Source organism: Fusarium redolens (genome assembly GCF_020744475.1).
Source record: "Fusarium redolens strain MPI-CAGE-AT-0023 chromosome Unknown BKA55scaffold_5, whole genome shotgun sequence".
Lineage (NCBI taxonomy): Eukaryota > Fungi > Ascomycota > Sordariomycetes > Hypocreales > Nectriaceae > Fusarium > Fusarium redolens.
The window spans coordinates 2,008,392-2,024,816 of NW_025763668.1; the positions used below are offsets into that span (position 1 = coordinate 2,008,392).

General features: G+C 49.1%; 3 protein-coding genes across 3 annotated transcripts; all 3 read right to left on the minus strand.

Annotated features, from left to right (window-relative positions):
* Positions 1-3,584: 3,584 nt before the first annotated feature.
* Positions 3,585-4,059, minus strand: BKA55DRAFT_687888 (uncharacterized protein; the record flags this gene model as incomplete). The annotated part of the gene is made up of 4 exons (XM_046199131.1): positions 3,585-3,688; positions 3,778-3,794; positions 3,855-3,961; positions 4,042-4,059. The coding sequence occupies 4 exons, from the start codon at positions 4,057-4,059 to the stop codon at positions 3,585-3,587; spliced, it is 246 nt and encodes an 81-aa protein (XP_046052297.1).
* Positions 4,060-11,461: 7,402 nt separating this feature from the next.
* BKA55DRAFT_724749 (uncharacterized protein) lies at positions 11,462-13,470 on the minus strand (the record flags this gene model as incomplete). Its single annotated transcript, XM_046201088.1, has 2 exons — positions 11,462-13,029; positions 13,179-13,470. 2 exons carry the CDS (start codon positions 13,468-13,470, stop codon positions 11,960-11,962), a joined length of 1,362 nt encoding a protein of 453 aa, XP_046052298.1. The 3' UTR covers positions 11,462-11,959.
* A 1,475-nt stretch (positions 13,471-14,945) lies between these two features.
* BKA55DRAFT_505513 (flavohemoglobin) lies at positions 14,946-16,193 on the minus strand (the record flags this gene model as incomplete). Its single annotated transcript, XM_046187196.1, has 1 exon — positions 14,946-16,193. One exon carries the CDS (start codon positions 16,191-16,193, stop codon positions 14,946-14,948), a length of 1,248 nt encoding a protein of 415 aa, XP_046052299.1.
* Between the last annotated feature and the right edge of the window lie 232 nt (positions 16,194-16,425).

Below are 16,425 nucleotides of genomic sequence, written 5' to 3' on the forward strand. Positions count from 1 at the left end.
CTAGCTCGTCACACTGACCGGTTTAGATCCTGGCCGCATGTGAAGAAAAGACGCTGCATGACATGCATCGAGTCCTCCAAGAACAGTCACTTTTTTCAATGCCAAGTTTCATCCCGACTCGTTCTTCTTCTTGTTTTAATCTCGCGCAACCCTTTTTAGGAAGGGACCTTTTTTGCTTTCTTCCGTACTTTGTGTTGTACCATGGATTATGAAACGGTGGGTGATAAGAGGCGCAAGAGATTGAGAAGGTCGGAAGAAGGGGAGCTTTCGGAGTACGACCCTCATGATTGATAAGAATTAGATTGGCCGTGTGGGGTTGCGAGCACCTTTAATTCTCTTATGTAGGTAGGGTGAATCATGCGACGATAGACCAGGGCCAAGATTTGCGTGATGATTTACAGTGCAGAGCTGTTATCATGGGTGTCTGTCCCAGCTATCCGGTATAGGTAGGTGAGTAAAAAAAGCTTGATAGCGACGATCCAAAGACTCGTAAATACCACATATCCGGTTTGGTTATTCTTGTTTCTAGGTTCAGCTTCAGCCTCATCTTATCAAAAGTCGTGATAGTGAACCCCCATGCCGTGACAGCCTGCCTCAAGGGATCTCCCACGTACCCCACGTCGCGGATCTGTCAAAATCGGTCTCCATTTTTGGACATTCTCATGACCTTGACGGGGCCCTCGTACGTGGTGTTTACCTTTTGCGAAGCGCGAAGCGAAAGCGACGTGGCAGACAAACCGAAGCTCGGCGACTGAGTGTGAGACTCGGATTGGCCGAGGCTTCTCGAATGAAAAGAGAATGAAAAATCGGGGCGAGCAACACGTGCGGCTGTATTGTCATATCCTGTCTCCAACAAGGGAGGCTTTGCAGGATTCAATTGCCCGTACATGCAGAGAGGTCTAGAATGCACAGGAGATATCGGTAGATGTTGGTGACGAGCACATTGACTGCACATTGAAACTCCCGCAAGCGGTGAATGGCAAACTAACCGCGCTTTGCGTAGAGTAAACAACCCTCTCACCCTCGCTTCCTCGTTCAAGACATAACGCTTTGGCCCACGATGCTTCTCCTCGTCATCGCTTAGGAACATCAACTCAACCCACGATGTTAAGGACACATGACGGCATGACATGTACACGCCCTCTAGTGAAGTTCGCCGAGGAACCGCTTAGAGTATTTCGTGTGAAAACGCTAGGCGGGCTGCTAGTCTAAACTCTGAGACCAACGGCTGGTGACGCCTCGTGCAGAAGCGAAAACCAAGATCCCCTCCATTACGGGAACCCTAAAGGTTTAGGTATTCATTTCCATTGAGAAAAGAGACAACTAACGGTTGAATGGCGTAACTTGCGCTAAGAGACACTAAAAACAAAGCGTGAAGACCGTGCAATAACCTCGACAAAAACTGATGTTTTCAGGAAGAGTTACAAGATGACTTTGGCTGTGAGGTCTCTAGAAATGACTGCCAAGGTATGGTAGAATGGCTTGACTCAGCAGACCACATTGAGACTCCCGTCGGCACGATGCGGTAGCGCCAACTCGTCAAGAAGCCAACGGCATCAAACTAGCGGACGAAAGGTAAGGTCCAGGGGAAAAGAGATGGTGGGAGGCAAGAAACGTGCCAAAGAGAAACAATGTGGGGATTGATGGGAGAGAAAAGAGAAAAGTGATACAGATTCAATGTAGTGTGATACTTGACTATTCAACATGGCAGCACTTTTGTATCCTTACAGTAATTTATCAGGATCTGCTTGGCTAGATGCCATGTCGCAGTCGCTGTCGCTGTCGCACACGCGCTGATGGATGGATCCCGTCGGTAGATGAACATGAGACAATATCCAACAGCGCGCAAATCACGAAATCGCACCAAGTTATCTCCTCTGACCGAAACATTCACATCCCACTGCTGCCCTCCCCCATTACAGATACCGAGATCCTATCCTATTACAATAGAGACATGCCACACTCATCATCACAGAGTATTCAGAATGTCACTCGACATATCATATCGTAAGCAAAGAGCGGCCCGTAGCGGGATGGGTCCAAACTAACACCGTAATCTCTGGTACCTTTGTAATTTTTTCCCTGGTCCACCAGTATAGAACTTCCCGGTTTTATCTTTTCTTTGCTTTTTCTCGTTCTATTCAATTAATCTAGCGCATTCTAACTGCCAAATGGCTGATCTTCAAAACGCCATTGTTTGGTATCCACTGCCCGGTAATTCGTACAGAAGCTGGCGCCTTCGGTACATCAAAATCATCAAGTTATACGAGAGCTGACAAGTTCACTAACAAGCAATATTCTAGTATTTCATTTCCTGCGCCTAACAATATGCAACTATCTTGGGTAGTTTCAGCTGTGATCAGTAGTAAAGATAGGTTTGGTAACAAGAGCCCTCCCCATGCCATGCGCGGCAATGTCGGGAGGACTAAACAATAAAAAACGCCCATGCCATCGAGTATAGAGAAAGAAGGTGTAGTAGAAAATGGTTTCCAATCCCTCAAACCCCTCCCAAGTGATATCTTTGATTCCCATAAATGCCCATTTCCATGCATGCACCAGTTAGTCCAACAAGGTAGTTGTAGTTGAGTTTTAAAAAATAAGCGCGCCAAAAATAAAAAATAGTCAAGACTCCCTCCCGTGCCATATGTGGTTGGATTTCTCTTCTCTCGAGGAATCACTCCAAAGGTGTTGCTTCATAATAGGCTGCTCTGATGACAGTCATAAGACCTCCCATGCAGATAATCATCGGAGTAGCGCCCGAGGCTGGTGGTGTGGCGTCCAATGTCGAGATGAGGTCCAAGTTGATGGGTGAAAGTGCTTGTGCATGGCATCAATTGTACGTCTCTGATGGCCTGAGCTCTCCCCTGTAGGTGGCGAAAAGATGCACATTGCAGGTGTCTGAGCACTTTCTTCAGTGGTCCTCATCCTGTAAAAAGCTCCTCCTAGCTTTCTCTCCTCGAGAGCTGGTCCCGGGCTGTCGATCGGACGCCATCCCCCCCAAGAGGTACCAAAGCTTCCCATACTTGTAACGCCTCTTTCGAGTCAAGAGAGGAGAAAGTATCCCCATCCCACATCGGCCAAAAGAATAGGTTTGCACCCAAAGAGCCGAATTCTTTTCCTTCCAGATAATAAAAGATGATAAAAATGATGTTAAACCAAATGCTTTCCTGCGCCTTTCCAAGGTATCGATAAACTGTACTCTTTTCTGTGTTTTTTTGTGTTCGATGCTGTATTTCGTTGATTCATATGTCCACCTCCAAGTTCACGGTTCCAAGTGGGGGTGCCATGTCTCACTTGATTCGACCACCCGGTAAAGCACATCGCTTGACTTGATGAACCTGCAGACGTCGACTATTCGTTTCGATGGAGGGATATCTCGGCACCGTCGGCGAGAGAGAGACGAATGAGCTTGTATCCCGTTGTTTCAACTCATCCGAGAGGTCGGGTTTCGTATGTGTATGTATGTGTGTATGCGTATGCGGGGATGGATAAATAGGTGTAGAGTGTCGCCTTATTGGACGTTGGGGTGGCAGATCGGTTGGCGACATATCGAGGACTCGACCTGCGAGACGTATCGCTCGTTTTCATTGCGCACGAACTTGGGGAGAGTGGGACAAGCGTGACTCGGGGCGTTGGATGAGTTTCGCCCAAGGGTGATTGCTGGGTTGTTGGCGTTCGCGGCAGGCAGCTAGAGAATTAATTAGTACGGGTTCATGCATCAAAGTCGGCCGTCGGTGGAGAGGATAGAGTCGGGCCTTGGAAATGTTCAAGACATACCACAAATGTCGTCACCCCTGTGGATATACTGTTAGTGAATGTTCATGTATGTTGTGGATATGGTTATGTTGACTCACCAGTACTGCTTGCTCACAATGGTAGGCGGACACCGACGTTCTGTTTCGATGTACTTGGGACACCATGATTCTACCAAGTGGTAGTGATGTTGGCAGCTGAGTTCCTTCTATATGAAGTATTAATAATCATCTTCCATATCATTATTCACCACCATGGTGATATGATGTCTTGTATGCTCCGACTTACATAGATGTAGTTGCACATTGTGAGAAACCCAACCGCGTTGTATCGATTCTAAAAAATCTTGGACCAAGGTATAATATGTATGTATGTGAATCGATCGGTCCAAGATGAAGATGGCCAGACCCCGTCGTTATATATATAATCGACAATCGTAGTAAACCCGCCGAACTCTATATCAACAAGTGAGGGCAGGTAGTAAAGTAGCGTTCAAGGATGCTGCTGATGTTGGGTAGCAATGGCGGGCGACAAGGTTCCTGCTGAGACGGACTACGGTACGATAACACGCTGTAACGTTGATCGAATGGAATAGCTTCGAGGGGGGAATAAAGAAGTATTTAAAGACAAAGACAAGATGGACCCAAAACAACAGTACAGAGGCTAAAGAATCCCTACGGACGGGGCTCAAAAGGAAAAAGGTTGTTTATTATAACTTCGACAAGAGAAAGGGCCCTTCCATAGGTAACCCCTGTTGACAGACAGCCATAGCAAGCAAGCACCATCGCGAGCGAGCACACCCTCTGTACGTACATAGAAGGGGGATGGGGGGAGGGTGTGTGTTCTCTGCTAAAAAGTTTGATGGTGGCACTTCCATCTCTCTCCGAGAAACAAGGGAAGGGGTGTTTGGGGTTTTGCGAGCTGAAGAGCGGGAGGGAGTGAAAAGGGGTGTGTGTGGATTGAGTTGCAATGATTTGCGCATGCGTATGCATATATCGAGAGTGACCCGTTTACTGGGATCAACTGTTTTAATCTAAGGCGAGCTATCCTCCACCTGGTAAAAGAGTCCCCCAAGAGGCCACTGTCTAATGTTAGTATGGGTGAAACACACAGACCAACCTACGAGCCCTCACGTCTTCGGCGTCGGCGAAGTGAGGATGAGCTTGCAATTTACGGAGGGAAAGGGAAAAAGAAGACCCTGAAAATGTCATTTTTTGGTTCGATGGTAATGACTCACCGAGGGTTGGCCGAAGCACAGGCAAGACAACGGTCGATGCCATTCCCAAATGACACTTCTCGTTACAAATGAATCAAAGATAGAGTGAGTAGAAATCATTGTCGCACATGCCGAAACAGCACTGGACTGGGACTGGACTGGACTGGACTGGGGGATCTAAACTTGGACCCTTCCATTTCACTCCACCATAATATTCCAGAACCACCAATACCGCCGGCAATCCCCTTCCCCTCACGATGATGTTACGTCCATCCATATCCATTTGTATCAGGTAACAGCACATACGACCTCACATAAGTCAGGATGCTTGCTCGCTATGCCTTGCCTTGCCTTGCCTTATGGATTAGGTACTCACCGCAATACTCTGCCACAGCACAGCATTTCTTCTAGTAACTGTTCTCCCAAGGCGGAGCCGCCGTCTAGCCTTGAGGATGCGATCCACAATTGAATCAGAGCTGTCTCTCTCTGCCCGCCAGACCGCGCCCTCTGCTGCTCGAAATATTTCGTGACGGTGAGCAAAACAAAAGGACTGGACCCTTGAAAGAAAACAACGTCCCGCCTTGCATTTTTCTACTCCACCGCGAGGGGAGCACCTCAGCAACGATGACCGCCTCGAAGAGCAAAGCAACAACATACATTGCGTCTACTCTCACCGTTTTATCTGATTGGGAGTTGCATCACCCGAGCAGACACGGGCCGTCGGGCACGTGGAAGCCTCCCTCAACGAGCAACCCCTTCGTGTGATCAGCATGTTGTACTTCCTATAGCGGGATGCAACACCACCGCTTTGAGGGGTCGAGACCTCTTGACATTGCTTCTTTCGAGAGGCCAAGTCAACTTTTACTAGTCATGACATGCCAATTAAGGAGACTCGTCATTATTCGACATCCCTTGATTGACCAGTCCATCAAGGTAGGAAGCGTCTTGTTGCTGTTTTGACTGGCTGCACATGCTGGTCTGGCTGAATCAATAATAGAAACAAGGTCTATCTGATAACGGCCTGCCTGCGTCAATGCACATCACATCAACGTAGAAAAGATTTTCTTCCATGTGCATTGCTTGCAGGTCAGGTTAGTATGGTGCGGTGCACGGGCGTGTTTTGTGTAATCGCTGTCTATTCTACTCGGAGAGGGGAATTATTTAATTACTGTAATTAATATGGATGACAGCGAGAGCAATGAGCGAGAGTAATAAATCTGTCTGACCCACTGCCAACGTCTCAGTCCGTTCTCGACGTGCCCTGTCCGTGGACTGTGGACGCTTGGACGTTGACGCCATTCTCTGCTGGGCTGGGCTGGGCTTCGTATGGCCCCTGGCGAATTTAGAGGTTCAAGTACCGTTTTGATTGACACACATGTCCACTGCCGGGTATCACCATTCGGAAAATGACCTCGTTTCGTTGCCCAACCCGACAGAAAAGCAAGGCTGTTTGGAGGTCTGTGAGAGTCATATGAACTGAGCTCAGATTCTAATGACCCCATACACGACAGCATCGTGCATGAAATTAGCATTTTAGCACGTATATTTTGGCGCTCTACTCCACTGCACACGTGGGCGCAATGCCGGTAGCGGTATGTCCTGTACTGTCCTGTCTTGTCACCCAGCCGAAACGTATCCGCTACCGAGAGTTTGATGAGAGATTCCATAGCATTTACAGGGCTCGTTAGTGGGCAAGACCCCTATAAGCTTGTGATGTTGTTATCTGAGCGCAGTGTCCATAACCTTCGTATTCACATTCGCGAGTACCGGTATTTGCTATCTTGTCGTCGCCAACTCATTCAACTACTGCACAATCTTTAAGCCTTTCACCCGCTACATCCACGTGAGTTTTCTACTTTCCTAAAGAGGAACCGGTCAACAAGTTTCGACATGGCTATGCACAAGTTTGAGCCAGGTCTTGCTGCAGGCCTACGCTGTCAAGCATGAGAATCCCACCAATTGCAGCTAAGCGAGCACTCATTCTTGCTACCCTCTACAGGGGGTTGCAGCTGTTTATGTCAACGCTCATATTACCATTTATCTCGATTCTTTCATACTTTTACAAATTCTGGACAAGCGAGTTCTTAATTCACGACACACCAACCCAAACATAGACCAGGTTTCAAAAGGAGAAACACACTGTTGATGCGTCATGGTCACTAGCGAAAAGCCATCCGCTTCTGAAAGGCGTCTTCTGGAATAATTTCCACAATCTCCACAGTCGATCCGACGCCATCTCTTGGTTGATACCACACCGCTATCCAATCAGCCCGGCAATTCCAGGTTTTCATGCTCTCAATGGCAAATTATCAGCCAAGGGGGACTGACGGGTGAGTCCTCTTAGCCTCTACCGACTGGCTGGACGACTTCGCCCGGGACCTAGGAAATCCCCCCCGAGCAAGCCAGACATGTCATGCTAGTTTTGTGGTCTTTCCATACATACAGTAGCCATGTCCAGCTGTAGCTTGTGTTTCTAGTCCCCCGAAACTATCATCGTCTACTCCGTGTAAAGAAAAGGCTCCTCCTTGCTCAAACGCATTCAATTTTATCTTGACGATACTATCGCCAAATTTTCTTCGCACTCGGGCTCGCTATTTGGTCAGTGAACTCCCCTGCCTCTGACGCCAAGTTCACCCTAGCCTAATGAACCTGGACTCTGTTGCAATCGTCAACTCTGCCAAGCCATAATGCCCCTCTTCACAGGGGTGTGTCCAATCAGATCGGTCCCAGCTTTCTTCTGTGGCGTTCCCAGGACGCGGGCTCGGGCCTCGGGATGTTCTGCTTCTGGTGGGTGTGACAGCCCCAATCCCAGCCAAGTTCCAGGGCCAGAAGCCGGCTCTTCTGACTCTCTGCTGTGAGAGACTTCCCTTCATCAATGCTAATGTTTTTCATGCACGGATGACGACAGTCGGTATTCACTTCAGCTGTCAACTAACCCGAGCTACAGAAACTCTTTGACATGTTTGTCTCACTTGTTACATGAACTACTAAAGTCTGACAAACAGAACAGCCGCTGGGAAATGCAAAGCTTAAACGAGACAGAGTTTACTGACACCTATCAGGCTGGGCATGGGCCTTGCAGGACGCCATCTTGAAGATCAAACTCACGGGCGCTGCAGCGGTGCAGCCTCTGTGGGGAGTACCATGGTTACAGAAGCCATGCCTATCCTTCTGTAACCCTCGGCTGGACCAGAAACCTGTAATTCAGCGAGGACCTCTACGGTCGTGTCTCGGAGCTATCTCTTTAACAAGGTCTTTCCCAGGTCAAGTCCGCCACGTTCAATCCTGATCCTTCAGCCTGGAGTTGAACAGGGCATCAAATCCACTCTGTCAGACCAGGATCGTGCGGATCTCTCGTTCTTCGTCATCACCCGTCCTGTTGCTGGTTACCAAGAGAAAGGTTTTCCCTTCCCATTCCATTCCTCCGGGCAGATCATGTAATCCCGCCTCTGCCGGGAAATCACACAAAGTGGAACTCGTTCGCCCTGAGTCAAATCAACTGACTGGTTACCGAGCGCCTGGGTACGAACGATGAGACAACAAACGAGAAAACATCAGTCATTCCATGAAAGAGGAAAAAAAGGGGAGAATTGTCTCGGTCAGTTTTGCCCCGGGCTTGTCGGATCAGTCACAACAAGACACTCGTAACTTGCTAGTGTCCGGATAACTGCGCATGCAATAACCAGATACGAAGGCGAATCTTGTTTCAATAACGCTTCACGGAAGAGGTGTGTGGATTTGTTACTCAGCAAACACTAATGTAAATGATGCAGACCGCTCTTTGACAGCTGTACGATGTCAACAACGCATGCATTATGCATATGGGGACAATGCAGTCCTTCTCAGTCTCAAACTTGGAGGCCTTGTACCATCACGAAAACTTCATCTTGAAGTCGATGAAAAAATCTTCACGCGAAACACCGCCAGGGCCGCTTCAAGCGCTGACGGGTAGAGATGCAAGGCACGACTTGTCAACCCCAGACTTGGCACGTTACTTAACAAGGAGCCCGTGGCTTTTCTGGTCTCTGCGGAAATGTCCCCGCTACACTGGCGGAACCACAAAGAGGTGAACTTGGTCGCTAAACTCACCGGTTTTACTAGTCGCGCCAAGTTCACATGAGTTGCAGAAGTGCTTTATGATGGTTGCTTTGCGGGCGGCTTCTAGACCGGGTTGGGTGATAACGAATTTAGGCATCATGCGATTCTTTATTGAAGGTTTTGTTTCTCATCGGTATTTGATGATCGTGTTCGGGGTGGATTTATAAAGAGCTGGGGAAGAGCTGGAAGAGCCGGAACTGAGGATACCCTACATCGATACATGGAAGAACAGCCGGGATTATTCTTAAATGAAGTGATTGCCATGCTATGACTTTATTCTGATGAGACAATCGCTTATACCGTCTTGACCGTTCACGCCCTATATGATCGGCCTACGGATACAACATATCATGGTAAGAAGATCTCGCCCAGCAACTCGTCATGATGATTCTGGCGTGAGCATCCATGCGTTGCTACAAGGTACAGTCACCAGTAACCTGGTTAATCATGACTCCTCAAGGATGATCGTGAAGGAAGCGATATTTGCGATGCAACATTGGTCATAGAGGGAAGTGAAAAGAGTGTCCATGTACCAAAGGCTGTTTCATTATCTTGAACAGTTGCTACTATGTACGTCTATGCCGCTCGGCAAATTCCTCATCAGAAGCAGGAAAAGTATATATCTCGGCCAAGAGAGAATAAAAAGCAATAGACAGAACTTAAGTTAGCCTATCGCTGATTGATTGTCCCCCATGTCATGATGAAATCCTTGTCTCGCACCAAGTCTGCGGAACCGTCCTGCTGGAAATTGGCGAGATGACGCAGAAAGTAAAACTGCATGGTCCTGATCGTGGTCTTTGCCGTCAAGAGACGTCCAGATTCTTCTCCCTGTGAGACAAAAACGTGCTCTCTGAAATGGCCTATGCTCAAAACAGGACAGGGGTGCGTTCAACGCAGAAAAGGGAGGATATGATGGGGATCCTGACATTTCTGTCGCAAATGCCCCTTCAGGAAAAGAAGGGTCCAGAATGCTGTGAGTATTTTCACTTTGGAAGGGATTGGGCGTCAAGATCTTCAACGGTATATCCACTGCTGAATTCCGAGGCACTGGACATCTGTGGGACTTGGCCTGGATCGGAAAGAGTCTACCATTACCAAGCCGTTGGGTGAAAGCTTAATTTCATTCGTTCTATTGCCGTGAGGATATTATTATTTCTTGCCTTTGCGTTTCACGAGATTTGTTGCTTGGCTTGGCCAAGACTAAGAGAGAGAGACCGGACGTGATGTGGGATGGCTGTGCCGTTCTCGGCGTCGGGGTCTAGGAACGTTCCGTGTAGCGAAAATGCGTCCCTTGCTTATGAGAACTTCCAATGAGGGTTGATATCGAGTGTATGGCCAACGGATGCACAGCTACGCAGTTAACAGAGTAGAGCTGTAGTGGAGAAATATCCCGTGATGACGACTCAGTGGGGGGCGTGTATCTGTTACAGCTCAGGTGAAGTCAGGTCAGTCTATTATTTGCCGATGAAAGGATTGATTCATTCACCGTCTGTCACTTGTCAGATTCGATAGGGAAGGGGAGGAGGTTTTAAGTTAAGTTGTACTACTTACGTGCATGGAAATGAATGCACGTCTTGATAAGTGCATCTCGGGTCAGACGTTCCGAAGATGCCTTGGGTAGTGTAGTGAGAATCTTGCCTCTCTTTGTAGGGGGAAAAACGTCGTGAACGGTAAGTCTCTGGGCCAATAACGCGTTAAAGTCCTGGCGCTTTTACTGGCGTGAGGTGAGTTCAGATTGATATCTGTACCTAGACTGCTTCTCGTACTTGTACCCCTGTCACATCGTGCAGCTCGACGATCAAACCTTCCAAGGGTCGTAACGGCATGCCTATTCCATCTCAGCCATTTGCTTTGTTCTATGCACACATTGTCATAGCGATGTCGATTATCGTCCATAGAACAAGGCCCGTTTCATCGTTGGTTAATTGGGGGCGTTCACCTCAAGACACGGGTTGAGAGAGAGCCGAGTCGTAAACTCAAAATAGACAGGGCGTGTGCTGTTAGAGTTTGCAGGGGACACTCAAACGGGCATTACTGGCGATACTACTGGGCGTAGTGTCGGCACATCCTCACCCAAGCACCTGTCTCCGAGGAGGCTTTAGAGCTTCGGTTCCAATCAGATACCGCTGGGGACCTCTGTGGCCTTGTGTCGGAAGCATCGTTGGCTTCCCCTAGCGGGCGCGTTTGACGCCGGCAGACTCAGGACTCGTGTGTTCCACTGGGTACGGTAGCCAGCTGCCCTGCGATAGTTGCAGTTACAGTTACTTTAGTTAAACGAGACGTGGGGAGGGTTGCAATTGCGAGGTTCGGTCATATGCGAGGCTTTGATGAGACTCCTCGTTGTTGTCTCTTTTCTCATCGCGATGGGGATCACCAATGAAAGACTTCGGAGGGAGCGCCGCGTGGGAATAGAGGCTAGTAGCTAGGGATTTTCAGGACCCTGAGGATCAATTTCCTGTCTGGGAAATCCGAACAATGAGCGGCATATGATATACGCTGGTTCCAGATCTCTGGGTCAGTTGGGCATGAATTGGGCTTCATGGTCGACGAAGAGATTGCCATTGTGAGAAAATAGGAATTGTTGGGTAAAATAGGAGATTTTGATGGGAGAAGATGGAAGCTTGATGTTTTGTGAATCTGCTTGTGAAGTCTCTGTTATTGCCCCTGAGACCGTAGAGTTGGGGCTTGGTATGCTCGTAAGCCTCCTTACGGACTCTCGACACTTGGTGATGTGAGCTTGTCTCAGTGAAAACGATGGTATTTATTAGTGAATTGCTTCTTGAGGTCTCCTCCATCTTGAAACAGAACAGTTGAAGCCCCTATACCGACACTGCATCCATCCCCAGCCCAGTTACCCATCCAACTCGTACTCTCTCGTCAAGTCACTGCCCCCTATGAATCTATCAAAGGCTCTATCTCACTCCGCAACTCAACCAGATGCTTCGCCAAAGCCTCCTCGCGATCCCGAAACGCCTGAAAAGACACATCCACAACTCCCGCAAACATAGACGCTGCGTTCCCAGCCCCTGACCACCGCGCCGTCGAGCCTCTCAGACGAGACAAGAACTCCTCTGCTAGCTGGATCGTAAGAGACATCTGCAGAAATGGAGACGACTCTACAGCGAAGGATCCTACCGTCACGGCGGGTAGTTTCCAGAAGCTGAAGGTTGCATCTGTGTCTGTCTGGGTTGCTAGCTCTGTGTGTACGAGGCTGAAGACTCGTTGATACATGTCGAGAAGACGCACGTATGTTGACAAGATGAACATGGCATTACCGGGATCACTTCCATCAATGGTAGAGTGATGCATCTTACTCCCATCATTGTTGGACGGTGGTTCCTCAAGAATATCAGCGACACGTCGCGTCAACTTGAACATATCCTCAATGGGAAACCCCTGGCTCCTAAACCTCTCATCAACAGGACGTCCCATCAACGGTCCATCCTGGGGAGAAGGCAAAGCGGACGCCAGGTCCAGCAGCCGGGCGTTTATGTCAGACAACTGCGCCATCCAGTGAATCGGGGGAACCTCGTGCTGCTGCAGCGGCGACAAGTCAGCGTCGTGGCGGAGCGTGATCTGTCTGGGCCTAGGTCTACTCCTCTGCTTCGACTGCGTGCGTGACGCGCGCTTGTCAGAGGTGCTGCTGTGCTCAGGTGCACAGCTCAGGGGCACGATGTGCTGCTGGTGAAGGGCGTCACGCTCTGGTGCAACTTCACCCGGCGGCTGGTGATAAGAGTGTTCAGGTGGCTGGTGGTGGCGGTAGAGAGGTGCGGGTTCCCAGAACACAGGACGAGTTCCGGGGAACTCGGAGTGAGATAAATACTGAGGGTTTGTGAAGAAGGCGAGTTGCTGGTCGAATGTGAAGGCAAAGTCGGTGCTGTCGACTACGGGATCGGGTGAGACAGGGACAGGGACGGACACGGGGAGGATATGACTCTTAGACGTCAGGCTGAGGCTGTTTTCTGTGTCTGTATGTGTATGGGTATGTGTATTGGTATTGTTATTGGGTATTATTGACACCGTTGCTTCTCCTTGACTCGGCTGTGAGTCGGTTGCATCCAAGACAGAAGAAATAAGAGGGTAATAAAGCAGGAGGAGGGAGGGCACGTACCCGCGTCGGGTGAGACAAGACTCGGACCCTCCTGACCATCTGTCCGTCGTCGTTTTGGCGAGCGGCGTCCACTCGAAGCAGTAAGAGAAGAAGAAGTCCCGTTATCAACAAACTGCTGCTGCTGACTCTCCGCAGGCTGCTGCTGGTTCTTCCTATACCGTAGCGACGGACTAGACTTGCACTCCGTCTTGAGTCTGACGCACCGCTCGCACGCCTCGTCGTTATATCGTTTGCAGCTGAGTTTCTGTGCGTGACAGCGATCGCAAGCTTTCCGATGGACCGTCTCTGCCATGACATCGACTTTTCGAAAGGGCGACAAAGAAATAAGGGGGACAAAGATGGGCGGTTTATAGAAAGAAGGAGAGAAGAATGAGTGATGCTGTATTTTGTTTTTGGTGGCACAGTAACGGCTCTTCTCACACTTTGTGAATTAGGAGAAGGAGATGGAGGGAAAAAGAGGCTCATGCATGGACTCGCCTAAAGAGCGTGTCGTGCTGCATCGAGGATCCTGTATCTTTTGCCAGTGAGGCGGTTCCGATGCTGTCGGTATCCTCGCCGTGAGACCTTGTCAGGGGTATCCGATCCAATAGATCGGCGTCGATGAGCAAGATGAGGCAGATGGGAATCTGCTATGTATGTCTCGACCTCATGTTTTGAGATATCATTGAGCGTAAGATACTGGATTCATTACTATGAATCAAGCATTCATATCAAGTCAGAATCAACTCTGTTTCTCATTACCATCAAAATCTCTCGTCAATCTCAACAAGCGGTGGCGTCCCTTCACTTTTCTCCAATGTATCACAACAGCACGCCTTGTCCACCTCGACCATGTGGTGTAATATGAGGCGCGTCTTTCCCTGCTAGCCCTGTCCTTACAGAAAGCCTCGTTTGGGTCTTTCTTTTTTCTTCACCGCAGATTTGAGAAAGAGGCTTGATTGATATATCGGTTCGACGTTGTGCTTCATTGGAGGGTAGTTCGGCGAGCTGCAGTTGCGTGGAGGCGAAGACGACGAAAGCGATTTATTATTGAGCTGAGTCAAATATTGCAATTGTAGTCCAGTCGTTGGTCTATCTGAGACCGGTATTCTTCTCTGATTGAGATATTCGTATAAGTTCTACACTGCATTGTCCTCTACTCCCTAATATCAACCTGCATACGACCACGCCACCTCCCATGATCACTTCTCATGACATTTCCCATCATATCACCTCAGATCATCCCCATTCTCCACCCATAACTAATACGTAATACCTCCCAACTCAATCTCGATCGGTTAATCATCCGATCTCATCCCCACAGACAAGGGTATCAATATTTACTTTTTTCCCCATCATCGTTTAAAGTGACTGCATACAACGTCGTCCACAGACAGGCGAGACATTGGACGGTGGCGTCCAGTTGTAACTCAAGCCTTGCCTGGGAAGAAAAAACACACACATGTTGTTGCTATTGTCTCTCGTTACTTTTACTCGTGGCTCGTCTCACTGTACTACATGTGATACTGATACGTCGGCTATTTACCAAGACACACTCTCACGTTCTTCACTTTTCATATTATTGAGCTAGAAGCTAAGATGGGTTGAATGATTCTTTTTGTTTTGAGGGTGGTATCTAGTATCTAGTATATGCACTCTTTCTTTAATCTGAGCTGAGCAAACAAAACACACCGCTGCAAAAAGCACAGCAGATCCTCAACGCCCTCGACATGCCAACAATAAACCGATTAAATACAAGGAAATCCATCATATGCAGCGCATCACTTTTTAAATATCACCAGTCTTGAAGAGCTCAAGGTGCTGGCGCTCACGGGGAACACCATTCTCCTCGAGGAATGCCCTGACATTGACCATCCAGTCCTCAGGACCGCAGATGTAGTACTCAGCATCAGCGTTGTCAAGCTGGAGAAGCTGATCCTTCTGAAGCTTGGCAAGGTCGATCTCGCCCTTGAAATCGTACTGGTCACCCTCCTTGACATCCTCAAGGAAGATCTTGGCGGTGATGTTCTCGTGCTTCTTAGCAGAGTCGAGAACATGGGGAACGAAGCAGGTAGAACCGGAGTAGCGAGCACCGTGGATCCAGGTGATGGGTCGCGAGGCGGTCGGGGACTGGAGAACTGAGTCGAGGATGGAGACGAGAGGAGTGGCGCCAACACCAGCGGAGAGGAGAACAAGAGGCTTCTTGGCAGCAGAAGTGTCGGCAGGGTCGAGGGAGAACTCTCCAGCAGGAGGGCTCAACTCAACCACGTCACCGACGTTGTAGCGGTTGTGAAGTCTGGTGGAGAGAAGACCAGCAATCTTGCCAGCAGCGAGATCCTCAACAGCAGGCTCCTCGGTAGGACCCTGAAGCTTGACACTGATGCGGTAGTGGTTGGTACCAGGTGCCTCACTCAGACTGAACTGACGGCTCTGAAGAAGACCATCAAGCTCAGGGATGGGAATCTGCACGCTGACGTATTGTCCGGGGAGGAACTTGGGCAGAGGCTTGCCGTCAGTAGGCTCAAGGTAGTAGCTAGTGACAGAGTCGTTCTCAGCCTCCTTCTTGACAATCTTGAACTTGCGCCACGAGTTCCATTCACCAGCAGCCTCATACATCTGACCCTCGCGCTGGATGAAGATATCAGCGAGCTGTCCATAAGCAGCAACCCAAGCGTCCTTGATCTCATTCGTCAAAGCAGAACCGAGAACTTCGCCAATGGCACCGATGAGATGTGTGCCAACGATGGGGTAGTGCTCTGGCTTGATGAAGAGAGAAACGTGCTTGTGAGCAATACGCTCAACGGCGTGGGAAAGCTTGCCAAGGTCGTCGATATATGTGGCATAGGCGAGGACAGAGTTGGCGAGAGCAGCTTGTTGAGCTCCGGTCTGCTGGTTTCGCAGAGAGAAGTAGTTCTTGAGCTCAGGATGGGCGCCGAGCATGTTACGGTAGAAAGTAGTGGTGATAGTCTTGCCATGCTCCTTTAGGATGGGAGCAGTTGACTTCACAATTGCTACTTGTGCTGCGGTGAGAGCCATTGTGAACTGTTTGTTTGGCGTTGAAGAGATGTGAGGAGGAGTTGAGAGGTTGTAGTGTTGATATACTAGATCATGCCGAGAATAATGTCGTCAAACTGGCCAATCTTCAGACTCTTTATATACCAGACCGGAGAACCAGTCATGGCGCGGAGAAAGAACATTACGCTCTTCATGACTCTCAAGGCCAAGCATCATGCCATGCGAAAAGAATAGCTCATGGACCCGAATACAG